Below are 27,322 nucleotides of genomic sequence, written 5' to 3' on the forward strand. Positions count from 1 at the left end.
CACAAGCAGTACGAGCTCCATGGAACTTGTGGCCGAAACTCTCTGATCTATCTCTCCATGAAAACGAAGAAGTATGAGTTTCGTTTTCGGCAGCTCGAAATAACAATTTTCTTGTTTTTCGTTTTCAAATAACACGTTCCCTAGATCAATATAAACAATGTGTTTTGTGTAAAAAAATATATGTAAAAGTATTTTGGAAAAAAATCAAATAAATATATTTTTAAAATTTATAATAGCACATATATCATGTGCTAATAATTCACCTGTTTTCTTAGCCACAAATAGCAGCTTGTTGATTTGAACCGGCCCATAGAAACCAAAGGAAATTTCCCTTTCCTACAAGTTGTAGAGAAGAAACTTAAGGAATTTTTTATCCACTCAAATCTCTTGGAAAATTCATATAGACTGAAGTGTGCATGAATTCCTATTCCTCCACATTTTCTTATTCATGTGTGTTAAAATCCTTCAAAAACGAATAAGCCCTTAATGTTGCAAGTCGAAGCCAAGTAGCTTTGAATACAATAATAATAAAGAAGGAACGAATTACAACCTACAAGTATAATAACACATAACACCATGGGACTAATTTCCTATCTTTTTTACTGCCATGATGGATAATTGACCATATTTGTCTTTCTGAATGTTCAGATTAATTGGGTTGTTTGGGCCTGTTGGATCATAGTTTTCTACAGCTACATGCACGCTGAATCTCTTGTTTTTACTGCAGTCCATCAGGCCCGGTTTCTGTCAAAATTTTCACATGTTAAAGGGCTCCTTTGCCGCTTGAGGTGAATCAAGGTCAGAAGGGACACAGGTTCAAATCAAACACACCCCAAACGATACGACAACTACAGATTCAAACAACACAAACATGAAAATTTCGACCACACACGCAGAATTACAAACTAGCAAGATTGCTTTATGGCAACGTTAACAATCAGTACAATACAGTACAGTACAAGTAAAGTACAAGAACTATGGAAGCCCTAGCTAATAGTACGACGCGTTGAGAAAGTCGTCGCCGAAGCTCCAGAGCCCCACGCTCTCGCCGGCGACGTTCGCTTCACCGGCGGCGAACAGCCCGTCCATGAGCGAGGCGAACGCGCCGCCGTTGAGGTCGCCGAACTGGTCGCCGAACAAGAAAGGATCGTCGAGCGGGAGCAGGCCGGCGGCGGCGGTGTTGTTGTCACTGTCGAATGACGCCGGGAGCACTTCGTCGTCGGAGGTGACGTGGGGCTCGCTCCGGGGACGCTTCTTGGCGCCGCCGGCGGCGTCGAGGAGTGCCTGCTGCGCCGCGGCGTCGTCGTCGGACGACGCCGACATGCCCTGCCACGAGAAGTCCGGCAGCGCGCTGCTGCTGGCACCGGAGCTCTCGCTGACCTCGGCCTCTTTGTCGACGAGGTTGACGACGACGACGACGTTCGGTGTCGTCGCCTTGGGGGTGGCGGTGGCGGTGGTGGGGCGGCACTTGCGGGGGCGTGGGGTGGCGGCGGTGGAGGAGGAGGAGGAGGGGAAGTTGAGCTTGGCGGTCGCGCCGCGGAGGTCGCGGGCGGCGGCGTCGTAGGCGTGGGCGGCGGCCTCGGCGGTGGCGAACGTGCCGAGCCAGACGCGGACGCCCTCGACGGGGTCGCGGATCTCCGCCGCCCACTTCCCCCACGGCCGGCGCCGCACGCCCCAGTACTTGCTCGGCCTCGCGCGGCGCCCGGCGGCGGGCGTCGCCCTCCGCCGCCTCACCGCCGCCTTCTTCCCAACCACCACCTCCTCCACCTCCTCCTCCTCCATCTCAGAGTCCTCACGTCCGAATCTCTCAAACGCCGCCTCGAAGTCGTCATCACACCCGCCTCCACCAACCTTCCGCCGCTTCTCCCCGTCGCCGCCGGGCCACACATGCGCCGCCGTGGCGGGCCGCGGCGGCGTGGCCGGTATGATGTTAGCCAGAATCGCGCCGCCACACATGTCGTCGTTGGATCTTGGGTTTCCTCTCGACGATCTGATCAGTTCGCACTTCGCAGTAGCTAGTTGCCGGAGCTGGACATGGTGGCGGCGCGCATATATAGAGGCGGGCGCTTGGATGGCGCGAGGGGAAAGCAGCGCGGGAAAAGTAGGGGGAGAAAATAAAAGAAATGGTCACGCGGGCCACGAGCTCAGTACGCGACCCTCCAAAATTCGTGGGCGACGAGACGAGTCGAGCCGAGCCGACGACGTTGCGAGGCGCTCAAGGGTCGTGGGTGGGAGGATGGAGGAATTGAGGATAGGAACGGCATATTGCACCAACCGAGTACACTTCTGACCTTTCTCTCTCGTCGCCTCCACCGCTTGGCACCAAAAGGTTTTCAGAACCTGAACCTGGTCTAATTTCTAAACTCCCAGCCTGGATGCTCAGTTCCTACTACTACTCCTTGACAGTTGACACACAGTTTACCCTTGGGTTAGAATTTCGTAAGAAGTTCCATAAAAAGGATAATCCCTTTGAGTAAATTTCACAAAACCGTTTACCCTTCATTGAAAACTACTCCCTCCGTCCCAATATATAAGAACCTAGAACCGGATGGGACATTTCATAGTACTACGAATCTAGACAGGCACCGGATGGGATATTTCCTAGCGGCATGTCCAGATTCGCAGTAATAGGAAATGTCCTATCCGGTTCTAGGTTTTTATATATTGGGACGGAGGGAGTACCATAGTAATTACAGACTTAAAGCTTTACACATAATCAACGTGGTCCAATTTATCATAAAACTATATTTTTAAGAAATGATATCACGAAGCTACAGATTTATCGCTTTGTACCCAGTTTAACTTTGTGTATTTTAAAAGTTTCATCAAGATAACTTTTACAATATATACTTTTGCAAAGCTTTTGCAATTAATTATGTGTTTAATATGTGCTTTTTACGAGATACCATAGCTTAGATCTATACTTTTGTGATAAATTCGATGTTAAATGCGTATTTTGTGACACAACAACTTAAACATGTGATTTTGTGACAGTTTTATCAAAATATCTGCAGTTTTGTGAAATTTTTCAATAATCCTATTTTATATAATTATATGCAGAAATTTTGTACGAGCTAGTTGTTCATTTACTGCGATGAACAGTGAACTCCAATGTTATAAACGGGAATTGAGTTCTTGATCGTCTGGTTTGCACATGGCCTGCCCTTTTGACAAGGGTTCAGTAACTGCAGGATATAGATAAGCCCAGTAATTTACCAGTGACGTCCATACTCACAGTTACCAGTACAACAAGGCAACGATCTCACGATACCGAAACCGTTCCCGGAGTACGGCCTTCCAGTTTTGCCAGTAGGCTGCATCAACAAGTGGGTGTTTAATTAGCTAAAGGTACTTAAAAGCTAGCTCCATACAATTGGAGGGTTCATGTTAATTAGTGGCTACTAGTAGTATTTAACAAGCCAATGCAATGGAGTTGGCACTCTTATCCTCTCCCTGATCCAACAAAATTTGTAAAGCTCCAGTTCTGACACTAACCATTCATTTTCATATCATAAACTGTGATGCTAGTAATACCTATCTCCTTTGTTATTTCTATTGACCGGTTAAGTACTACCTAGGACTAGCTTTTTGAGATTTATGACACTTGCACTAATTAAACCTGGTTTGTATTTGTCATCGCTTAGCTAATCAAGAACTCTTTCTGATGATCCATACTACACAGCAAGCACACAAAACCGTGGTTCTTGCCCAGGTATGCAGACAGCGGTATGGGGCACAACTGGTAGCCCCCCCCCCCCCCCCCCCCAAACAAAATGTGGCACAAAAAGTCCGGACACTCATGGAATAGAACAGAAACCAACTGAACATGATTCGCATTTCACTTGCAACCTTTTGCTTCCTAAAAGAAACTCAAGATTCTGCCGTTTATGATTTAGTTTGACAGTTTTTTCTTCTGAATTCGGAACATATTTAGGCCCCGTTTAGTTCCCAAAAAGTTTTTCCCAAAAACATCACATCGATTCTTTGGACATGTATGGAGCATTAAATGTAAATTAAAAGAAAAACTAATTACACAGTTAGGGAAGAAATCGTGAGATGAATCTTTTGAGCCTAATTAGTCTATGATTAGCCATAAGTGCTACAGTAACCCACATGTGCTAATGGCGGATTAATTAGACTCAAAAGATTCGTCTCGCGGTTTTCAAACGAGTTATAAAATTAGTTTTTTTATTTGTGTCCGAAAACCCCATCCGATATCCGGTCAAACGTCCGATATGACATCCAAAATTTTTTATTTCACGAACCAAACAGGCCCTTACTAGTCCCTGGGCAGTTAGCAAGCAGAAGAAATTCAGAAACAATTATTTGGTCACAGGAGAAAATGGTTAGCACTATCAACAGAGTATTTTAATTCAGTGATGAACTCTGAAGATAAGAGAAGAGTTTGGTATGCAAGAAGCAGAGGAATGGTGCCCAGCTGGGCCTGTGCAGGCAGAGTCCATACATGATTGCAGCGTTTCGGTTTGTATAATGCAATGAAATGGCGCTGTCATGCGTGTTCCCATCCATGATTCAACTTGCCCAAAAAAAAGAAAGAAAAAACTTTTCTTTTTGAAGTTGGCTGGCTCTTGCTGTGATCGATTTGCTTTGTCGTATGCTGGAATTGCTAGTTGAGCAACTCAACTCTACCTACTTGAGAAAGCATCTTGAACAGGTTCACTGTTTCTCTGCCAAGAACGCATGGACGGCTTCTAGACATAGCAAATATTTATTCGTGTCCCTTATCTCTAACATGGGGGAAATATCACTACTTTTTTCCTAGCTTTTGGGGGCTCTGTATGTGGCCTCGCAGTCAAGTTGAGGCTTAACAAATGTATATATCTCGTCCTTTTTTGTTTACTCGTTCTGCTCGAACAATCTCTGCTGCCATCTCCAATCAATTGACTTTGATGAAATAGTCCAAAACAGAAAAATGAAAACTCAATAGGGTTGTACTCATATTATAAATTTATATAATTCATGGTGACCAGAGGAGACGAACAATTACAAATCCTCTTTCGCCTTGTGAAAGAGAGAGATCGTTCTGTGTCGCCGTCGAGAGCCAAAGTAACTTCACTGCATGAGAAAGTGAAAGATCTGTTTCGTGCCATCGGTGACACGGCTGTGTCAAAGCTTTGCCTTCACAAGAAGGGAATCAGTGACAGGAACAAACAGATTAGCAGACAAACACGGCATGGCTATGGCCATCACCACCGTGTTGTCACAGCGATACAGTATCCCACGACAGGGAAATTCAAGAATTCAGAACTGTTTGAAGTTACTTTCTTTCTTTCTTTCTCTGTATATTTTTTGTTTCTTTTTTGACGGAGATGATGTTAATGGAACAATGAAGGTACTAGTAGAAGTAGTGTAGGGATAAGATCGAAGATTAGCAGCATCTTTTCTCGCTGTTTGGAGGCCATGATAGTTGCTACTGCCGACAGCAAGTTCGTTGAAGCGACCTGATATAAACTCGCCACCGAAATGATCGACAGCCTGATAGATGCTGGTGGGTCATTTGATTTCTCGTTGGTAGAGTCGCATCTGAATGTGAAGCAGTGTAAAGATAGATGGGGTAATTCATCCATATTCGAATCTAATTTTGCCTTTCATGTGAATCTGAATAGGAGCGCGTTTCAGATAATTTTGCCTTTGCACTCGCAGTAGCAGTAACTAATGGTCTAGTCTTTGTTCAAAAAGCATACCAGTTGTTGCTGCGTTCGGCCTAACACTATCTTCTTCTTGTTCAAAAGATTCATCAATCATGTTGAAAGAACCAAAGAATTCTTGAACATATTAATCCTGTCTTGATTTCTTGAACATCAGACAACATAAACATGGTGATTAACTGAAACTCAGATTTTTGCATCAAAGGCACAGCCAAAAAGATCTTTTACGAGAACGAGAAGCCTCACATAATTTTTCATTACCGAAAGGAACCAGGACGAACACATGCTTGCTTGGCAAAACCACTCTTCTATGTACATGACATGGTACAAGATCGAGTCACAGGGTCGCCGGAGACGACGGCTAGAGCCTAGAAGGACAAGCTGGCCTCGACGTCGACGAGGCAGCAGCCGTCGTCGAAGCTCCAGAGCCCCATGCCCTGGTCGGCGGCGGCGGCGGCGGCGGTGGTCTGCACGGCGTCGGCGCTGAACAGGCTGTCCAGGGACTCGTAGGCGCCGCCGTTGAAGTGGTTGTACTGGTCGGCGAACAGCAGCGCGTCGAACAGCGCGTCGGTGTCGTCGCCGGAGCCGGAGTCGGTGGTGTCCTCCGGCTCGGTCCTCGGACGCTTCTTGGCGAGGTCGTCGTCGCTGTCGAGCGACAGCGCCGCCGCGGCGACGGCGAACTCGTCGGAGGCCGACATGCCCTGCCAGGAGAAGTCCGGGAGGGCGTTCGACTCGGAGCTCTCGCTGGTCTCGGGCTCGTACTTGATGGACGCCATGGCGGCGGCGACCTCCTCCTCGTCCTCCTCCTCGACGAGGTTGATGACCGGGGTCGCCTTGACGGCCGGGGCGGCGGCGGCGGTGGCGCGGCCGCGCTTGCGGGTGTCAGGGGTGGTAGCGGAAGGGAAGTTGAGCTTGGCCCTGTCCCCGCGGATGGCGCGCGCGGCGTCGTCGTAGGCGAGCGCGGCGGCCTCGGCGTTGGTGAAGGTGCCGAGCCAGACGCGGATGCCCTTGACGGGGTCGCGGATCTCCGCCGCCCACTTCCCCCACGGCCGGCGCCGCACGCCCCTGTACTGCGCCGGCTTCCTGCGCCTGCTCGACGCCGCCGCCGCCGCCTTCTTGGCGCGGAAGACGAACGGCTTGTGCTCGGAGGTCGCCTCCTCCTCCTCCGCCTCCTCCACCATCATCTCCTCGTCATCGGAGTCGTTGTCGAAGTCGCGGAACGCGGCCTCGAAGTCGTCGGCGCGCGCGCCCTTCTTCTTGGCCTTGTTGGCGTCGCCCGGCCAGACGTGGCCCGCCGTGACGCGCCTCGCCGCCGGCGCGCTCGGTATGAGCTCCGCAAGGATCGCTCCGCCGCACATCTTTGGTTGCTGCTTTTCTTTTGCTTTTGGGTGTTGGGTTGTGAACTTGTGAGCTTGTGATGAGGAAGGAGAGAGCGACGAGGCGGTGTTAAATAGGGGGGAGGGGGGCCATCCATCCCGCGGCTCCGAAATCGCGGGAAAAAAAATCCTAAAGAAATCGCGGCGAAAGAGGAGGAGGAGGGGGGCGAAGGGATAAGGTCAGGTGGGTGGGGCCCACGCGGGGGGAGGGGGGAGGAGAAGGTGCAATGCATCTGCTGCTGCGTTTGCCCACTTGCGTAGGGGGAGTACCAGACACGGGCCGTGCTGTGTGTGTGTGTGTGTGTGGTGTGGCAGCTGTCCGCGGCGACGGCGACGGCGACGGCGCGCGTGCATTGGTTGGCCCGGCAAGGAAAGGGAAGGGGAAGGAGATGGGCTCGTGGAGGGCACGACCGCGCTCACTGCTTCTGCTGCTCGGCACCCCGCACCCGTTAGCCACTGGAGCAGGTAGGATCCGGACCCCTAAGGGCCTGTTTGGAAGCCCTCCTCGATTTACCACAATTTTGTACCGAAGGTGTGGCAAGATGCAAATTATGTGTCTCAAAATTTGATGGCCACACTTGTGGTAAACTTTGGCTAAGAAAAGAGTCTATGACTAGTGGGACCAAAAGAGTAGAAAATGTGGCATGTCAAAATTGTGGAAATAAATTAAACACTAATCACATTTGGTCAAACTGATCTACCTCAAGTGTGGCAAAATGTGGCACCAACCAAACAGGCCCTTAAACGAGACCCACGACATATTTGCAAACAAACAATTTATGAATAAAACTTTCATATATATATATATATATATATATATATATATATATATATATATATATTATTAGTGATTTAGAAACAAAGGCTCTAAAATAAACTAAGATGAGAAAACCTAAAAGCAACAAAAGTCTTTTCAATATTGAAATGTGGTTACAGGTGCTAACAAAACTTAAAATAAACTTGATTTGATTGAAGTAAGTGTTACTAACTACATGTAGTTAGGGCCCCTTTGATTTAGAGGAAAAACATTGGAATTTTGGAGGATTTCAATCCTATAGAAAAATTTCCTAAGAAACACTTTGAAACAAAGGATTGGATCCTATCCAATCCTTTGAAATTCCTATGAAATGAACAATCTTATATAGATTTTGGAGGAAATTTAGCAAGAGCTTCAACCTCTTGGTAACTTTCCTTTGAGTATATCTCTCTCATCCAATTTCTGCGTTTTTCTTATGATTCAATCAAACAGTCATTCCTGCGTTTTTTCAATCCTCTGTTTTACACTTACATTTCTATCAAAATCCTACGTTTTTTCTATTCCTACGTTTTATCAATTCTACGATTTAAAGGGGCCCAACAACAATGTATAGCAAAAGTAGTCCATATAGACGGGACCCACATGTATGGATTTTAACTATTGTAACATTCATAATGTATATAGATAGCAAATAGTATTAGAAGGAGAGAAGAAGTAGAGACAAATAATATATTTTATCCTCCAGCCCATATGTTTATGGGTAGCTTTTGTTATTTTTTTGCTATGTACTAATTTCACAATGTTACTAGGTGGTTGAATGACATATTATATTGCTTATGGATCACTTTTGGACTACATTGTGGATGCTCTTAGAGCAGGTACAATAGCAGACTATTAGCTAGCTATGAACATATTTTAATGAGATAAAAGATGAGAGAGAAGAGTAGCGGGCTACAGATATGTAGTCAGCTGCAGTACGGACTCCAAGACACAATATATGTATGACAGGTGGGATCATATATTAATAGTATAGTAAACAACTATTGTATAAATTGACTATTATATCGGCTATAAATGAATTAGACTTAGTAGTGGGCTATACTATTAAAATTGCTCTTAGACTATATGGATATCAACCCTATAAAATCCATTCAAAATTCTGACCGTACTATTAGTACATTTTACGGGTTCATGTGATTTTACTGTAGTATCAAACTGGAGTATCATCACACGAATCCGAAACCCAACAAGCCAAACAACACAGTGAAGAAGAGCTTTCCCCGGTTTTGAGCTCGCCGATCCTTCCTACCAAACCTTCCTCCGCAACACCATGGACTCCCCTCACCCAAACGTGTGCGACCAACGGCATCACGGCCACACGGGTGAGCCACGGAGATCGGGGCTGCATCGCCTGCGAATACCAAAACTTTCTCCCCAACCCCAGTTTCTTGGAATTCCGGTATTGTCAAGTTGCCAACTTGACCTGCTCACTTTCTCGTTTATTAATACAGCATCATCTGTTGGTAGCAACCAAGGGTCGCAGGCAGCAGGATGCAGCTACAGTCAAAGCTAGTACTACGAGTAGCAAATATATATATATATATATATATATATATATATATATATATATATATATATATATATATATATATATATATATATATATATATATATATATATATATATATATATATATATATATATATTCAGTGTCCGTGTCACACTGGGGAAAGGTTTTTTTTGCAAGCGAATTAGGCCCTATTTAGTGTACACGCAAATTTTTTTCACCCAATCACATCGAATGTTTGAACACATGTATATTAAATATAAAAAAAAGTATAGATTGCGTGTAAATATCAAGACGAATCTTTTAAGTCTAATTACGTCATGATTTAACAATATGGTGCTACAATAAATATTTACTGATGAGGGATTAATTAGGCTTAATAAATTTATTTCGCAGTTTCTAGATAGAATCTGTAATTTGTTTTGTTATTAGTCTACATTTAATACTTTAAATGTGTGTCCGTATATTTGACGTGACACGCTAGAAATTTTCGTTTCGAACTAAACAGGACGTAAGTGTCCATGTCACACTGGGGAAAGTTTTTTTGCAAGCGAATTAACGAATGGCGTTCTCTGTTTATACAGGATCTTGTGTCACACTCGGTCATTCAACTTGATGTGCAAAACCAAGGTGGCTGCGGTCTGCGGCGTGCCAAGTTTCAGGAAAGCGGTATTGCACAAGCTGAGGAGGTCCCAGGCACAGCAGCAAAAGCACCAGAAACAGTTTTTTCACAGAGTCGCTTGCACAGCGTGATTTTCAGTTTTACCAGATTCATTATCTATTTGTAACACAAAGGATTTTATCTCATATTGTAGCAAAGGTTTATTATCATGGTAGAGTATTTACCAGTAGTACTCTTTGCTACGAGAACATTTGAAACTTGAGCAAAGGTACTTTCTCTCTCATTATATGTTCATTTTTCGCTCATTTGTCCTAGAATAAATTTATTTTTAGAGTAATCGTTACATCGAAGTTTGTGAAAGCATAAAATAATTATATTAAAAATAGATAAATAAGAGACTATATAGAGTTTGATAAAATAGATGTATTTTAGTTTTCCGATTTTGTATTGATACGTGTGAGATGAATGAAAGATAAATTTATTTTGAGAGGGAGAAATTAGGTAAAGAAAACGAAATGTACCTTTTGAGATAGAGGAAAAGGGTGAGAGACATTAATTGCGTGTCCCTGTTCCAGTGGCAACTTGGCGATGCAATTTGCCGTCGCGCTTTTGGTGGTTCGGTTTTAAACTTTTAATCATGCGAGATGGCGGGAGGCGACGGCAACTTGCGGGTTATAAGAGCAAGTTCAATAGTAGCCAACTACTAGCTCCAATTTATCTATAGCCAATTTAATAGCTTATTTATACTATAGTTACATACTACACTATTAATATATGGTCCCACATGTTATATACACAATACGTCTTAAAATCCGTGCTACAGGTGGCTATAAATCTGTAGCCCGCTGCTTCTCTCTCTCCTTATTTATCTTCTTAAAATATATTTGCAGCTGGTTTGTAGCCTGCTATTGTACCTGCTCTAAACAGTACTACAGTACTACAAATTGAAGCAGCGCGTAGTTGGAACGTGTGGGGTTCTTATCATCCAGAGGCAGAACAGGTTCAGTGTCTCGCATTCATAGTCAAGAAAAATGAAGAAATGTGTCTCTCTCGCCTACTTTCTGGGCGTTGGCGTTGCATCTTGCATGTGGGCGGAGCGGCCAATTGATGAAGCGGCACATCTCCCCTGCCGTGCGGTGCAGAGACCATGCAGCAACACAGGGCATCTCTTCAACTATGGGTCTATTTGAGAAGCTTAAGATTGGAGTAACAAACAGCTCGTAGATGGTCAGTTTCTGAGATTATAAAAAAAGCTACTCCCTCCGTCTCATAAAAATTACATTTCTAGCTAATTTAGGATAAAACAGTAGGATTAGAAAATGACCACAATGACCTTATTTAATGAACCCATTGCATGCACACATTCCATATATACAAATGATTAAAAATAAGTTTGAGATAATTAACCCATATAATTAGCATACTTAAATTACAAGCTGAGAGAAGGAAACTTATCTAGATGAATCAATTTGCTGGGCCCCACATGGCTAGAAATACAATTTTTGTGGGACAAAGCTTTAGAGCTAGAAATGCAATTTTTTGAGGTAGTAGGTTTTTCAACTTTTGATTTCTAATTCATTTTCTGCATTTTACTACTATAGCTTCTTAGAATTTATATCAAAAGCTAAATTATTTAGAGAAGATTTTGATTTCATGAGAAGCTGCACAATGTAGAAACTTCCCAGACATACCCTAGGAATCCCTTCCAGCCTGGCAGCCTTCCTATCCAGTTCCAGTTCAGTTGTGCGTTGAACGGCACAATTGGCATCTCTATCCATTGCCATGGCCGCAGGCAACCAGCCCACCCCAAAGCGGCTGCTTCTCCTAGGCTGGCAGTCATTTTTTATTATGCTAAAAAAATACTTAGCTGAATGCTCAGGACTTCCTAATTCTTGTTCGAGATATCTATTACGAACAAGTTCAGTGAACTCCAACGTAGTTGAAGGGCCTATTTAGATTGTAGCCAAAATAAATCTTACTAAATTTTGGCAATTTAGTAATATTGCTAAGTTTTGGCAGGATTTCTTATTTATTTACTAAAGTTTGGTAAGAAACTAAATGGATACACATATTTAACAACTTTACTTTAAAAAATGGTATCAATCTGAACATGCTCGAAGTAGTAAGTTCAGGTCTGCCAGTACATCTTCAGAGTTGGGCCTCTTAATTCTTGCCCGCCGAAGCAAAGGACCAACTAACTATTGGATCGTCAAAGCCCATCTACTGAACCCTAACATGGCTGGCCTACGAGGCCCATCGGCAAAGTAACAGCGGAAGGATCGTTGAGGACTTGGGGGCCCATTTATGCGAGTGGGCTAAAGGCCCATTTTGTACTCGCGTGTTTTGGAGTTGTCCGTGTTATGCAAAAATTTTCGCTATCATTGGTAGCGACAGAAACGGGGGCATTATGCAAAGTTCAGGACCGTGGATAGTTCAGATGGTTTTCAGATAAATACTAGTTCAGATGGTTGATTTACTACTAACAGATTCCCTGATAGTTGATTTCTATCACAAGAGAGTACACATTTGAATCGGAAGCTTCCTCAAATACACTAATATAAACATCCTGTTGGAACTTTTTCAGTGTTTTTTAGATGACAGTCTGCAGCTAGCTGTTCATAGTTTGTCACAGTGCAAATCTATTGTTATGTACTCCCTCCGTTTCACGTTATAAGATATTTTAACTTTGATCAAAATCAAACTTCTTTAAGTTTGACTAAGCTTATAGACAAATATAGTAATATTTACATTACCAAATTAGTTTTATTAAATTAATAATTAAATATATCTTTATAATAAATTTATCTTGGGTTGAAAATATTACTATTTTTTCTATAAACTTGGTCAAATTTGAACCAATTTGATTTTGATCAAAGTCAAAACATATTATAATCTGAAACAGAGGGAGTAGCTAGTCGCTGCCTGATCAAAGCGACAGGCCTTTGTTGGATGAGCACCCAGATCTCATGCTTCCATGGTGAGAGATCATTTGCACTATGCGGATACTGAACGTCCACGCCATTTTATGATTGAAATTCGGGAAAAGCATTAAGGAACCTTTCATGGTTATTTTCGATCTGGACAATGTTTTCCGGGTCTCAGCTCGATCATTCCATCAGTTAAGTCCACGCAAGTGAATATGTCTTCAGAGTTATCACGTTCTTTTCGATTAGGATACTTATCTTAACTCGATTTTCGTAAACATATTTTTCAAACTGCTAAATGGTACGTCTGAAAAACTTGATGTATGTAAGTTGTTTTAAAAGATCAAATAAATCTATTTTTAAAGTTTATAACAATTAACTCAATTAATAATATATTAATGGTTTTCTTGTTTTACGTATGCTAACTTTATTTTCATCTTAATCTATCTCAAACACTCCGTAAACACGTTGTCAAATGTCCATCAGTTTCATCTACTTTCTTGTACACTCTTAACTTAATTTGCAGCATCTACACCCTGCAGCAACTACACTACTACCGCTGGTTATAGACGAAAAGAAGAGATCGAAAAATACAATTACAATTTATACATGTGAAGTAGACGAGGACAACAAAATCTGTGACAGAATGAGTAGCCGTACGTCTCCGTTGTATTGTCCTCCCTAATTTCTCCTGAAAAATTGTTCAGAAACTAGCGGAGATGAACCTCGATCTCGATAAGTCTGTCATATGTATATATAAATCATGAAGCAGCGATCTGCAGCCTCGCGTGTCCACCGATCTTGGCCGGCGGCGAAGCTCGCCGGCGGTGGAACGCGTCGCGGCGCCGCCTCACCAGCATCTCGATCTCTCGCCTCTCCTCCCTCGCCATCTGCTGGCTCCGGCATTCCGCGCTGCAGAACGCGTGCTCCCCTCTGCCCAAAACAAAAAAAACCACAGATAAATCAGTCAGTCAGTATCCAAGAATTAATTAACCACAAGTTCCTCAGCTCGATCATGATCACTAATCACCAAATAAAGTTTCTATTTGAAGTGTGGATTAAGGCGGAGTTCTTGATTTGTTGTGTAAAATGTCTTACTTGTAGACGAACACATCCATGTCGGCGTAGAGCTTCTTGTGGCAGCAGTAGCAGCAGTTCAAGAACCCCAACCCCATGAACCCCCGGCCTGCAGGAGCACCAGCCTCATCCTGACTCGCCGCCGCCGTCGCCGCCGGCGACGGCCTCACCGCCGACCGCCTGAGCACGGACAGCGGCGGCCGTTGCCTCGGCGACTGCTGTATGATCAGCCGGAGCCCGACGAGCTCGCCGGAGTCAGCCGGCATTGGCTTCTTCGTCGACGCCGCGACACCCACAGCTCCATCCTCGATATGGAAGAGGCTCGGAGCTCTCGGAATCATGGCGTAAAAACTTTTAAGTTCTCCTCGATCTTGAAATCTCGAGATTCTTGCAGAGAGAGAAGATGAAGAATTCAAGATCAGAGAATTCAGAATGGATTGCAAGAGGGGGAGGAGAATTGCTAGCAGATTGTGTGGCAGTGTGATTATATATAGTGGTCAGAGCTCAACTAGTACAGTGAAACATGTGGTGTTTTCCTTGTTTATTTGATTATTATTATTATTGGGCCAGCTGAAAGCTATAGCTCTCCTTGTCAAAACCTCGAAAAGATTATATATTTTTCTAATGATAAAAAATATTCGCACATGCTACACATGGCGATCGAATTGAATACAGCGCGTGCAATGCTCTACTGTGTTGGCATGACATGGGCTTGCGCTGCTGGCTTTATGGGCGCCACATAATCGGGATAATAGTTTAATTTCTCACCTGCCATGTGGATTATTTATCTTTTTTATCGAGGTGAAAGTGAAGTATAGAGAAAGAGACGTGTTTTTGCATGTGAATGTGTGATCTCTGCTACGGTCACTGTGAAGATAAGAGATTTAACGGTTAGAGTTAAGACTTCGCCGTGGCAAAACATCAGCTTTTGATTTCGTAATGTTAAAATGCATAGTTGCAGTAAACTTTTAACGCTCTGTTGACTTTGTTCTATATAAATTTAAGTAGTAAAATTTCTTCTAACTAAAATAAAAGAATTGCACCACTAGAGGGTGGCAGAAGAAATAAAATCCGAATATTCTTACATCCAATTCCTATCGTAACTCGTTGGGCATATTACGGGCATATTTTGTTGATAGCTAAGAGCATGTATAGGACAAGGAGGGGGTCCTTAGACTGTGCGCACGTAAAACGGAGCGACTCATTTTCTTATGATTAATTAAATATTTACTTTTTTTAAAAATAGATCAATATGATTTTTTTAAACGACTTTGTATAATTTTTTTTTAAAAAACACATCGTTTAGCAGTTTAAAAAGCATGCACGCGGAAAACGAGGGAGGTATGTTGGCAAAGTTGAGGAAAGAACTTAGCAAAAGGTTGTGTTTGGCAGAGAGAGTTGGAAACTCTCCCTCCAAACACGTAAAACGATGTGGTTCATTAGCACGTGATTAATTTAGTATTAGTTTTTTTTCTAAAAATGGATTAATATGATTTTTTAAAAGCAATTTTCGTATATAGTTTTTTTTTCATAAAACACACCGTTTAGCAGTTTGGGAAGCGTGCGCATGAAAAACGAAGGATGTGTAGTTGGGAACTCAAGCTGACGAACTCAGCCTAAGCTGTCAAAGTGTGGTGTGGGTAAGATTTGGCATGGCAAACTCTAGCCACCAAGCAAACAGCCTCTACCTTGCGCATATGGGACAATATGGGAGTATTCCATCTCTTATTCTGAAGGAAGGAATGTACTCAGCAATCAGTATCCAATTCTCTGGTATAAACCACTCATTCCGTGGTGGAAACTGACCTAACCGCGGCAGAATATTTCCTCCAACATAGCAGGGAAAAGACCCCCCCCCCCACCCCCCCTCATTTCACATAAACCATTCGTATATACTCCCTCCATCCTACATGTTTTATGCCGTTGACTTTTTTAAATATATATGACCGTTCGTCTTATTCAAAAAATATAAGCAATTATTAATTCTTTTCATACCATTTGATTAATTTTTAAATATACTTTTATGTACACATATAGTTTTATATATTTCACAAAAGTTTTTAAATAAGACGAACGGTCAAATATATTTAAAAAAATCAACTGCGTTAAACATTCAGGAGGGAGTGGCAGAGAATATCTTTGGCAAACAAACAGCAACCCTAGCTGAGCAACTACTACTCGTAGGGGCGAATCCAATTCTCCAAATAGCCCATGTGCACAACCCGGGGCGTTGGCAGCAACCGCTTTGCATACTTAATTCTGGGCATGTTATTGCCTTTGCCAATTGCCACTCCGGGAAAAGGCACGGCGTGTGTTGTGTGGACGCCGCAAAGCTATGGCGCTCCTGCTCGATGTAGTACACTAGTACTCCATGCATTCTATTTTAAACGCAACCATAATCGTCTCTCTTATTTGATATTTTATTTAAAAAATAAAAAAATAAGTTACGTATAAAATAATATTCATACTTTATCATATAATAACAATAAAAATATTGATTAAATTTTTTTAATAAGATAGATGATTAAAGTTAAACACGAAAATTATGACTCCACCTAAAAAGAGACGGAGGAAAAAGTACAAATTAAAACTGGGACGCGTGAGCACGACGGCTGGTGTGTGGCCGCACATACGTTTACGACGTACCCGTGCGTGCAGCACGTGTTTGGGCGACGCCGTTTGTCATGTGCCAACCAATACCCACATATCCCTGCGTTGCCACTACCAACATGCCAGCCACTGCATCGTGTCCATATGGCTACAGGTGGTGGAAGTGCGGTATTGGTACTTTCTCGGTACCAAAATGTCGAGGTAGTAGCAGACAAGGCGGCAACAACGTGGCCTCGTGGAAAAGTGTTAGCGTTTTTTCTTTATATAACGTGACATACATATAGTCATTGGTTAATGCTAACGACTACGTAAAGTAAGGCTGGCTATTTTACAAGCACTACGGTGCAACCCTCCCCTCTCAACAACAGTTAACATGCATTAACAGCTACACCTCTGTTTCATAAAAAACTCAATCCAATCCTAATATGAGAATTTAGACACATATATGTTTAGGTTAGTAGCTAGGATTTAATTTTTTTTAGAACATATACCACGTCGTAAAAATAGAGGACGTTAAAGGTGTAGATCTGTTATACTTTAAGAATGTTTTAGAAAATGTTTTAATAGATAAAAATTAAAATTAAGAAAAATCCGTAGGGCTCCCGAGTCCCGAGAGGTCGTATGCTGCTGGAGAGCCGAGAGCCCGGATGGTTGGGGTGCAGCCCACATGGCCCGATTAGAGCAAGTTTAATAGTATAGCCAAATGTTAGCTTCAAATTATCTATAACTAATCTAATAGCTCATTCATTAAATAGTTATCTATAAAAATATACTACACAATTAATACTCGGTCTCACCTCTCAAACACACAAAGTGTCTTGAAGTCCATGTTTCAGCTGGATACAAATTTATAGCCCGCTTTTTTCTCTCTTCTCTTTTCTTCTTGTTATAGCTGGCATAAAGCCTACTATTGTTCTTGCTCTTAGCCGCGGGAGTGCGAGGCCCATGAATGATGAATCTACGCGACCACGCCCCAATGAACGGGATCGCGAGGAGTTTGAGTTTCGCTTCAAGAAGAGATTCGCTATAGACTGCTGCTCCGTGTCGCCTGCTTCAGATTTCAGAGCTCAAAACAATAGCTGCTGTTCTCGTTCCGTTTCAAGATAGCCAACTCGATTGGAAAACCTTTACTGAATGTAAGATACTCTCTCAACACATTTTTATTTCGTAGCATTACTTTTAGGTACGAGTCACTAACTCACAACTACTAACATTAACACTCACTCCGTCCCACACTCCGTCCCACAATATAAGGGATTTTGAGTTTTTGCTTGCAACGTTTGATCACTCGTCTTATTCAATTTTTTTTTTGTAAATATAAAAAACGAAAAGTTATGCTTGAAGTAATGTAGATAATAAAGTAAGTCACTAATAAAATAAATAATAATTTTAAATTTTTTTAATAAGACGAGCGGTCAAACGTTGCAATCAAAAATTCAAAATACTTTATATTATAGGACGGAGGGAGTATTTATTTAGCTGCAGGTCTCCCTGCACTCATTCATCGTGCTAATCCAATCAAACCTTGTACCGGGCAAACACTGATGCAACAGCCCGTGAATTCTTTACGACCCAAACTGAGTATGCTCAAGTTTTCCAGATTAAGGTTGCTGCACATCTTCCGTTAACACATCGCAGATTAACGGCGTTTTGCTTTATTTCTCGTCTTCTGGATGGCGAAGCCTTATGAGTTCAGTCCATCAGTCGCGATACTGTGACATGAACTCCTCATGGAATTCCCTGAAGCGGGAGATCATCGAAGGTATCTTCTCCTCCTGCGGCAGGATCGTGCATCTCACGTGCCATGTCCCTGCAACCTTTCACAAAGGACCAAACTTGAGTGGTCAGGAATTCAGAATTGCAGGTGAACAGATAACATCTGATGATCTGAAATGGTAGAAAAAACGGTTGCTATCTGTTATTGTTTTTTTTTTAATTGGTGCTATCTGTTCTTGTAGAACGAGACTACTACTACTACCAGACTCTTCAGGAATATAGATTGTGCTGCGTGAGCTTCAGCCGTTCCCCAAAACAGTTCACTTATCATTCTGTGGGATTCAGACAGCACATATCACTATGGTTCAAAGATCAAGAGTAGAAAGTAGCTCACTTGTCCAAAACCAGATCCAGGAGTCACAACGATGCCGGTGGTATCAAGAAGACGTAGAGCGTAGAATACATCAGGTGCTTTGTTGACAGCCCTGGCAGCCTCAATTGCCTTCTGTGGTAGATAAATCCGTGGGAACAGATACATCGCCCCTTCCGTCTTGTTGCATGTAATTCCATCAATACTGTTAAATGCAGACTCCATTGCCTGTGATCCAGATTCCAGACAAAATGATGTCTTAGCTCAAGTGTCTGCATAGATAGCAAGAAGTGAATCTGTTAAAAGTAAACTCCACACACCTTTGCACGACGAGATAAAGATTTTAGGATGTTGTCTTTCTCTTCCTCGTAGAGGTCATAAGATGCGTCCCCAGCCTGCACAATATGCATGGTCTCTCTGTGTTATGAATCTAGTGTATATTGGCAATTACATTTCGTGTAAGGACAGATATGTTATTGCACCTTTGGTGGATCCATTATGAGGCTCGCAAGGATCTGGCCGGTGATATTTGAACACAAGTTAACAGATGCAATTTTGTAGAGTTGTTCTCTAACTGGAGTGCTGAAGCCAGTGACCTCCATGTAACCGCCTCTCTTGCCACACTCTCCGTAATATCCTGATGGCAGGCAAAAAAATATCTATGTGGTAAGGAGTTACAATGTACTTGGAGAAAGAAAGGCGGATGATGGGATTTCACCTTTAGAAACAGAATGCAATGATACTAATTGTAAATCGTCTCCATTGTATCCCATGGATCTTGCTATCTTCTTGAAAGAGTTGATCTTCTTGTTGGTAACATAAATGTTCTCTTGGTATACCTATCAACACCCCCCAAAAAACGATTATCTGGACAGTTTTCTCTTGTGTTTGTTAACATCATACTTTGTTAACATTATTATATCACTCAACACACTGACACCTTTGAACATGACTAGCCTTACCTCATCCGCCAGAAGAACAAGTTCCTCGTCCTTGCAGAACTTTACTAGCTCATATTGCTGTTGCTCATCAAGAATCTTAACAACAATGTAAAAACATTTCAATTATGATTTTTGGAATATTTATATCAGTTGAACCTAAATACTTCTTCGGATCAAGGAACATATGCTTACTGACATGAAAAACATCACAAAATAACAGTGCCACTTTGTCTTAATCATGAACTAGCATGGTGGCCCGCGTAGATTGCGCGGCTAGCATCATTATATTTTCTCTCATATAAAAGCATATATGTTTTCTCATTATATTATTATAAAATATATTACAATGACAACATAATTTTAAATTTTGCAATAACTTTTCAAAACTACTAATGTGTAATAACTACTCTAGTCTCCTCTTCTAATATTCCTTATTTTTTAATTCTGAATTTCAGCTATTTCTAAATTGTATTTCTATATGGACTCTGCCTTTTCTTTTTCTCTGAGACTCTGCCTTTTCTTTTTCTCTGATTAATGTGAGAATTTCTAGGCCATGAGAGCGAACATGGAGGCTCCTTTTTATTCCGAATTTTAGTTGGTTTTAAATTCCAATATGAACTCTATACTCTACTTCTAATATTCCTTATTTTTTAATTCCATATTTCTATTTTTTTTCTTAATTGTATTTCTATATGGACTCTATACTCTACTTCTAATATTTCTTATTTTTAATTCCGAATTTCGGTTATTTCCTAATTGTATTTCTATATGGACTCTATACTCTACTTTTAATATTCCTTATTTTTAATTCCGAATTTCAGTTATTTCCTAATTTTATTTCTATATGGACTCTAGTCTTCTCTTCTAATATTCCTTATTTTTTAATTCCGAATTTCAACTATTTCTAAATTGTATTTCTATATGGACTCTAGTCTCCTCTTCTAATATTCCTTATTTCTTAATTTCGAATTTCAGCTATTTCTAAATTGTATTTCTATATGGACTCTAGTCTCCTCTTTTAATATCCTTATTTTTTAATTCCGAATTTCAGCTATTTCTAAATTGTATTTCTATACGGACTCTGCTTTTTCTTTTTCTCCGATTAATGTGAGAATTTCTAGGTCATTAGAGCGAACGTGGAGGCTCCTTTTTTTTTCCGAATTTTAGTTAGTTTTAAATTCCTATATGGACTCTATACTCTACTTCTAATATTTCTTATTTTTTAATTCTGAATTTCTATTTTTTTCTTAATTGTATTTCTATATGGACTCTATACTCTACTTCTAATATTCCTTATTTTTAATTCAGAATTTCTATTATTTCCTAATTGTATTTCTATATGGACTCTATACTCTACTTCTAATATTCCTTATTTTTAATTCTGAATTTCTATTATTTCCTAATTGTATTTTTATATGGGCTCTATACTCCTCTTCTAATATTCCTTATTTTTTAATTCCGAATTTCAACTATTTCTAAAGTGTATTTCTATATGGACTCTAGTCTCCTCTTTTAATATTCCTTATTTTTTAATTCCGAATTTCAGCTATTTCTAAATTGTATTTCTATATGGACTTTGTTTTTTCTTTTTCTCCGTTTAATGTGAGAATTTCTAGGCCATGAGAGCGAACGTGGAGGCTCCTTTTTCTATTCCTTTAATTATATAATAGATACTTGTATAATTGTATATAAGATGTTTTAAATCGCACACGATAGGAGAAGCGGTGAGAGCAAACCTGTCCAGTAGGATTTCCAGGATTGATCACCACCAACGCCCTAACAGTTATGCCTTTTGACCTGGCATCTTCAAGTTGATTCTTAAGCTTAGAAACCTCCAAACCCCATCCTGAGGATTCATCAAGATAATATGGCACCTGAAATGAAATGTCTTCAGGCTATTGCGCTGCATCGAGTAGCTAGCTTGAAGTTATAACGTCAGACAAATAAACTACATACAAGAGCTCCGCCATGAAGTGCTAGGGATGCTGAGTACAATGAGTATTGAGGAATTGGACACATAATGCCATCTCTGTTGTTCCTTATCAGCAACTGCATCATCATGTGTACCTAGAAGAGGGAAAGCATAAGTCAGACTGGAATATCTTACATTCCTGTTTCTTCAGAAATAACCAAGGTAGGACATACACCAGGACTTGCTCCATTAGTTAGGAATATATCATCTGCATTTGCAGGGAAACCATCACGGGAGGCAATCCCAGCAGCAATCTCATCACGCAGTCCCTTGATACCCTAGGATAAAGAAGAGTAAATTCCACAAAAACTGCAGTGTTTGATTTAAATCTGCATCTTTTGTTGAATATTTCACACAACTGCAACAATAGCAGAGGATTTTATCAGAAACCTGCAGCCTTATCTCCTATTGGTTTCTGATGTGTAGGCCCAAACTTGCAACGACATGAGTATTGCATGTGTGTGTGACAGATGGATCCAGACCAATCAAATAAGGTTGCAATTTTCTGATAAGATCATCAGCTATTCTTGCATTCTTATTGCGTAGTTAAATTTGCAGAAATCGATAGTTTTGACAACATAGTTATAGTGAAACTTACTATAAGGAAAATTATGAACTCAAGATGCTCCTAGTTGAGTGAATTGGCAGATGGTTACCTGGCTATGACTATATGCCCCGGTGGCTCTTCCAGGAATCATGGAAAGAATTTTCTTTGCCCGAGCAATAGCATCAGTGCTGCAAAGAGATGAAGAAACATTTATATCATACATAAATGAAATACCCTAATGTGCTTACATACCTTTTTATTAGAAATGTAGAAAGTGTAGAACATAAATATATATGTATAGTCATAGCTTGGTAATGAATCATGGCATGCAGTTGATGTTTACCTGAACAATGATTTAATTTCCTCTCTCTCCAGCAGATTTGGATGATTGCAAAGTGCAAGAACCTGTAACATAACTCGTAAATACTGAAAGAGCATAAAAAGGAAAGATGAAGTTTTGGGTGTCTAATATTTACAGACCTCCCTGAAGAATGTGATTGGTTTTTGACCCAAGGACTGAGGGTTCCCGATGTTGCAATACACGATCTGCATATAATAGTTGAAAATTTATGAATCATCTACCGATTATTCACGTGATCTGCAAATTATAGTTGTCAATGACCTCATCAAATGGAAGAGAACCAGGTTGTGTCTGTAGCTGCTGTTGTAGGTGCTGGAAGAAAAATGTGAGATATCTATTAATTTCTCTTCTAGCATTTGCTGAAAAAGAATAAATTGAAATTGACTTCCAGAACATGGATGGACTAAACCACGAAACCTGAGCATGGATGGCAACCTCTCCACGAACTGCATATTCACATCGTAAAACCTGAAATAAAGAATATGAATCAGCAAGCCACAAAAGAACACAACTTACTGACTATGCACTCAGCGATCGATGATGGCCCTAGTATAACCTTGGGGTTTATGTTCTCAACAGAAACACCAGTGGCCATGGCCAACCAAAGTATCTACTATTCTCGCTTCCTTGGAGCTTCTATGGACAGGTAAGAGCTAACTTTTCTCAAGCATCTAAGAGAGTTCCACGTAATGATAATTTGACATTGGAGGCCTGAACCACGTGATATTTATAAGACCTAAAATGAAGAATCAAAAGACAAGATATCCTGCAGGAGAGAAATGAAGAAAAGGAGCGTGGACAATAGGGAGCAACGGCCCCCATAGTAGATTTGTTAATTAGAACAGAACCATGACTTTGCCTCCTCATCTTATTTGTTGAATCACATAACAAAATGCGCATGGCCTTTTCCACATAGAGTTTCTTAATCTCTGATTGTCCCTGTTTCGTACAAGAAACCCTTAAAATTTAGCTGCAATACTTCTTCCTCAGACATTACATTGGGAGGAACTCCGAGGATTGACAGCCCAGGTATAAAGTATTTAAAGCAGGAGGTATTTTCTGTGGTCACCCAGCTTTGCTATCACTCAATACCATGTGTCTGATTGTTTTTTTCACTTTAAAAAATATACCATGTATTGCCTCCGCTCCAAAATATAAGCATTTGTATGTTGTTTTGTGAGAAGAGTTTGTGCATTTCTGCCTTTTTTTAACAGTTCTACTGAGCTCAGAAATATGTTACCCAGATCAGATGAGGGCAGTAATAATACATCAAAACTGCAGAAGAGGGGAAAAAAAACTCACCTCAATCTACCATTCTACCTTTGCTATGGAGATGCTGGATCTAGTTAGCATTCCGCCGTGAAACACCAATCTGCCGCCATGGCTCGAGTCGAGTTCTCGTCTCCCAAATGCAGCAGCAGCAGCAGCCTCCCTTCTCTTCGGCTTCCCTCCATCTCCGTAGCCTCTCCCCTTCGGCCTCGAGGACCACCTCCTTCCGCAGCTGGAGGATCCTTCACCCGTCGTCCCACTGCGGCCTCCCCGCCGCCGCCGGCCGGCCGCGCTAGCCGGTTCCGGCAACGGCATGGTCGAGGAAGAAGACGGCGGCGGATGATGTCCACGACAAAGCACTTCGAGGCCCAATCAACACTAATGGGCCTAATCTGCAAGCCCACTAGAGAGCTGCACACCTGCGAGTGCGACATCGCCTCCTGGACCAGGCCGGATCTAGTTGAAATAGGCCCGTTCGGTAGGAGAGGATAAAGAGGAAAAGTCCCTCGATTAGTCGTTTTCTGCGCTTACGTTCAACTGCTAAAATGATGTGTTTTTTAATATTTATTTTTAATTTATTTTTAAAAAGTTTAAAATAATTATTACTTAATTAATTATGTGCTAATGGTTTATCTCGAGCCTGTTCACTTTGCTACAATTTTTAACCTTATCAATTTTTGGCATTGTCAAATTTTTGGTAAGGTTGTCAAAATTTTGGCAAGGTTACTAAATTTTGACAAGATTTCATATGTAGTTACTAAAATTTGGCAACAACTAAATGTAGCCACTTTTTTGGTAACTTTTCCAAAACTTGGTAAGGTTGAAAATTATAGCAAAGTGAACAAGCCTCTTGTTTTACGTATTTCTCTCCTTTCCCATCCTCTCAAAACACTTATAATAGCTTCTAAAAAAAACACTTATAATAGTAGTAGTTCATTGCTAGCATAAGCTGAAGACTGAAGTCTTGAAAAAAAGGTTGAAATACTGAACCCTATGAAACTGAAAGTATGAAACATTAGGTAGTAGTTACCACTAGCATTTTATTTTTTTGATCCCATGAAGTATAATATACTAATAATGTTGCAAGATAGCTAGGGCTTGGCATGGTCCCAAGGTCTCGTCATGGGAAGCCATGCTCCTCCCTCCCGGTACAGCAGCGCGTGCCTGGCTGCAGATTCATCATCCATCACAAGGACCACTGAAACCGTGAAAACTGCTGACTCCCACACATGTGCTTGTATTGTCTGTCCCTCCCTCCCTCCCTCCCCAGTTGAATTAATCATGTAAAACTCTGGATTCCAACACATGAATACATTCCTCTCCAATTCTTTACTAGTTCTTCTCACCAATTATAAATGCTAGTAGGGTGATAAATTACAGACAGTGAGATACTGAGATCGATCGATGCTGCTTCTTTCTTACTTAATTACAGACAGTACGCATGCAGGCAGGAGGAGCAGCCACATGATTGGTTTGCATTCATGATTCACAAAGCCACTGCAAATCACAGGAATAAGAAGCTTCAAAGTTCAGAGTACTGGAGGAGCTTGGAGCCAAGAAGCTTTGGAATGAGAATTTTACAATCGATCAGATCACCTAATTAAACCAGCAAGCACACAAGAAGTAGTTATCTTTTTTTTTTCTGAACACTCGTGCGCTGACATAATCATACACACAGGCGTTGTTACACGCCACGGATGATGAGTAGCAAAAGCTTCAGAAGCAAGGCAAAATCATGGACCATATGCTGCTGACACTCTCGTACACACACTGTCTCTTGTTGATCTGTTCATACCAGCTACTGCCATTGCCAACCTTAAATGCGAGAAGGATCTCTTCTCATCAGCAGATACCATCGTAATCAACCCCATTGAATGCTTCGTCTCCTATTTGCTCCGGAATGGCCTTGATGAGTTGATCCATTTCTCATCCTCTCTTCTTGCAGCGTCTCGCCTGCCATTACTTCGAGGGTAATGCAGCCAAATACCTTGTGTTGCTTCATTCATTCATGGCTGTCTGTCTCTCTCTTTGTTCTTTAATTAAGTGGCGTTATACTTTGGATTTCTTGCATGGATCATGAGAAAGTGTCTTGGTTTTATCTTGCTCATTTCTGCATGAAGCTGGATTTGTAGAGCTGCACGTTATATAAGCTGGTCATGAGGATGAGCAAGAGCTCTGGATGTCGTAGAGCTAGTTGCGATCATCATCCCGAACATTGCAAGGTGATCTCGGTTCATTCGGTTGGATCATATTGCAAGAATCTCTCTCTTTTTGCATTGCGTTCTTCTTCGCTGAGACAATGGGAGTAGCTGGAGCACGCACAGTACTGTTTAGTACTGTTCATGCAATAAAGTAGGAAACTGTAGTGATGAAGCTTTTAATCTCTCGTCGTTTCAGTTCATAGAAGCAACGATAACACAGGAAGAAGAATGCACTCAAGTTTCAAATAAGACAACTTCAAGTAGTCCTGAGAATATGTTACTGTCTTCTCAAGGTCTGCCTGACAATGTAAGTTCTGAACTTCTTTCTGGAATTTGTATCATTTAGGAAGCAAGCAACCCTCTTTAACTTCATTGTCAATACTGCATCTTAGTTCACGGATGAAGCAACAAAGGATCAATACCTCTGCAATTCAGGCCTCCAAGCTGCAAATCGAGAATCGAAGAAGAAGAACTCGACGTTCTTGACAAAGTTTCAGAACAGAATAATTGCCTCCTTGGCATCTGAATCCTCCCCATGCAGAAATGCATTCCGCAGACCGCTCCTCTCTAGGGAGATAGTAGTCAGAGAATACTTCAAATTGGCTCGGATTATCAGACGAACAGCTGCAGCCTGCTTCTCGCCATCGTCAGATGCTGATGAGGACTATGACTATCTGCCTCACATGCAGCTTGACAAGGTGACCCATGCAATAAGCAGAGAGGCATTTGGCCCTCTTTACTTGGTCACATGATCCATTCCAGTTTCCTGATCCAGATGATGCATGGAGCATGAACTCCTAATCTCATGTTAAGTTATGTTTAAGCCATTGCATCATCTGTCAGACTGACTCGTCGCAAGAACATCGACATCATGCTGCACTTGCAGTAACCTACTGAACATCTAACTGTAATGCCTGTAATGCTGTGAACAGCTCAACGCTTATGTTTTTCAATGCTAGTAAATTGTACCGTAAAAGTTCTCTATTTTTTTCCATCCTCTTTTATGAATTAGTGAACCTTAATGTATGCATGACATCACATTGCTCGAATGAAGTTAGTTGCCATGTCTCCATTAAACAGCAACCGATCACCACTAAAGGGAAAAGACACAAACGAAGGATCAGAATTCAGAAGTTCAGAATGATCCTAAAATAATAGTAGCAACAGAAAAGACGTCAGCAACCACTAACTGGTGTTGAGTGAGAGAGCAAACGAAACTGAAAGCGATGAAACCATAAGATCCAGAGCATAACAAAGCACTACACGGACACGGTGTCACCTACCTCACGGTCCACCAAACCTAATCCTTGCTCCGTACGTGCCATGGAAACCTAATCTGTTCG

General features: G+C 41.6%; 4 protein-coding genes and 1 long non-coding RNA gene across 8 annotated transcripts; 1 reads left to right on the forward strand and 4 right to left on the reverse strand.

The window, feature by feature from the left end:
• Positions 1–898: 898 nt before the first annotated feature.
• LOC4331847 (ethylene-responsive transcription factor RAP2-3) lies at positions 899–2,024 on the reverse strand. The gene has a single exon (XM_015775100.3). The coding sequence runs from the start codon at positions 1,954–1,956 to the stop codon at positions 991–993; it is 966 nt and encodes a 321-aa protein (XP_015630586.1). The 5' UTR covers positions 1,957–2,024; the 3' UTR covers positions 899–990.
• A 3,867-nt stretch (positions 2,025–5,891) lies between these two features.
• Positions 5,892–7,088, reverse strand: LOC4331848 (ethylene-responsive transcription factor 1-like). The gene has a single exon (XM_015776733.3). The coding sequence runs from the start codon at positions 7,025–7,027 to the stop codon at positions 6,038–6,040; it is 990 nt and encodes a 329-aa protein (XP_015632219.1). The 5' UTR covers positions 7,028–7,088; the 3' UTR covers positions 5,892–6,037.
• A 6,295-nt stretch (positions 7,089–13,383) lies between these two features.
• On the reverse strand, positions 13,384–14,486 carry LOC4331849 (uncharacterized). The gene is made up of 2 exons (XM_015773836.3): positions 14,014–14,486; positions 13,384–13,848 (listed from the first exon to the last, which is right to left on the reverse strand). Exons 1-2 carry the CDS (start codon positions 14,331–14,333, stop codon positions 13,677–13,679), a joined length of 492 nt encoding a protein of 163 aa, XP_015629322.1. The 5' UTR covers positions 14,334–14,486; the 3' UTR covers positions 13,384–13,676.
• Positions 14,487–17,733: 3,247 nt separating this feature from the next.
• LOC9266500 (alanine aminotransferase 2) lies at positions 17,734–24,097 on the reverse strand. Of its 4 annotated transcripts, none has more exons than XM_015773784.3 (15): positions 23,830–24,097; positions 22,927–22,977; positions 22,771–22,821; positions 22,629–22,694; positions 22,492–22,553; positions 22,258–22,336; positions 21,775–21,879; positions 21,586–21,696; positions 21,366–21,503; positions 19,651–19,725; positions 19,407–19,527; positions 19,171–19,325; positions 19,009–19,083; positions 18,713–18,916; positions 17,734–18,419 (listed from the first exon to the last, which is right to left on the reverse strand). In XM_015773784.3, exons 1-15 carry the CDS (start codon positions 24,091–24,093, stop codon positions 18,303–18,305), a joined length of 1,674 nt encoding a protein of 557 aa, XP_015629270.2. In that variant the 5' UTR covers positions 24,094–24,097; the 3' UTR covers positions 17,734–18,302. The 4 variants fall into 4 exon arrangements, with proteins under 4 accessions (XP_015629270.2, XP_015629269.1, XP_025879999.1 ...); XM_015773783.3 differs by lacking the exon at positions 23,830–24,097 and adding an exon at positions 23,066–23,234; XM_026024214.2 differs by having other exon boundaries at positions 18,240–18,412.
• A 1,505-nt stretch (positions 24,098–25,602) lies between these two features.
• LOC4331851 (uncharacterized) lies at positions 25,603–26,963 on the forward strand. The gene is made up of 4 exons (XR_010739854.1): positions 25,603–25,748; positions 25,899–26,000; positions 26,176–26,286; positions 26,372–26,963. It is a non-coding gene; the product is annotated as an uncharacterized lncRNA (long non-coding RNA).
• Positions 26,964–27,322: the final 359 nt, after the last annotated feature.

The sequence above is a fragment of the Oryza sativa genome, chromosome 3, assembly GCF_034140825.1.
Source record: "Oryza sativa Japonica Group chromosome 3, ASM3414082v1".
In the NCBI taxonomy this organism is placed as follows: Eukaryota; Viridiplantae; Streptophyta; class Magnoliopsida; order Poales; family Poaceae; genus Oryza; species Oryza sativa.

What these genes read in the sequence shown, in the direction of transcription:
- LOC4331847 (XM_015775100.3), bottom strand. Translation starts at nt 1,956, where the DNA reads ATGTGTGGCGGCGCGATTCTGGCTAACATCATACCGGCCACGCCGCCG.
- LOC4331848 (XM_015776733.3), bottom strand. Translation starts at nt 7,027, where the DNA reads ATGTGCGGCGGAGCGATCCTTGCGGAGCTCATACCGAGCGCGCCGGCG.
- LOC4331849 (XM_015773836.3), bottom strand. Translation starts at nt 14,333, where the DNA reads ATGATTCCGAGAGCTCCGAGCCTCTTCCATATCGAGGATGGAGCTGTG. An exon ending in ATGGATGTGTTCGTCTACAA is followed by an intron (nt 13,849 to 14,013) that starts GTAAGACATTTT and finishes TGTTTTGGGCAG; the next exon opens with AGGGGAGCACGCGTTCTGCA.
- LOC9266500 (XM_015773784.3), bottom strand. Translation starts at nt 24,093, where the DNA reads ATGCCGTTGCCGGAACCGGCTAGCGCGGCCGGCCGGCGGCGGCGGGGA. An exon ending in CACTTCATGGCGGAGCTCTT is followed by an intron (nt 21,504 to 21,585) that starts GTATGTAGTTTA and finishes ATTTCATTTCAG; the next exon opens with GTGCCATATTATCTTGATGA. An exon ending in CTTTATCTCGTCGTGCAAAG is followed by an intron (nt 18,917 to 19,008) that starts GTGTGTGGAGTT and finishes TCTGGATCACAG; the next exon opens with GCAATGGAGTCTGCATTTAA.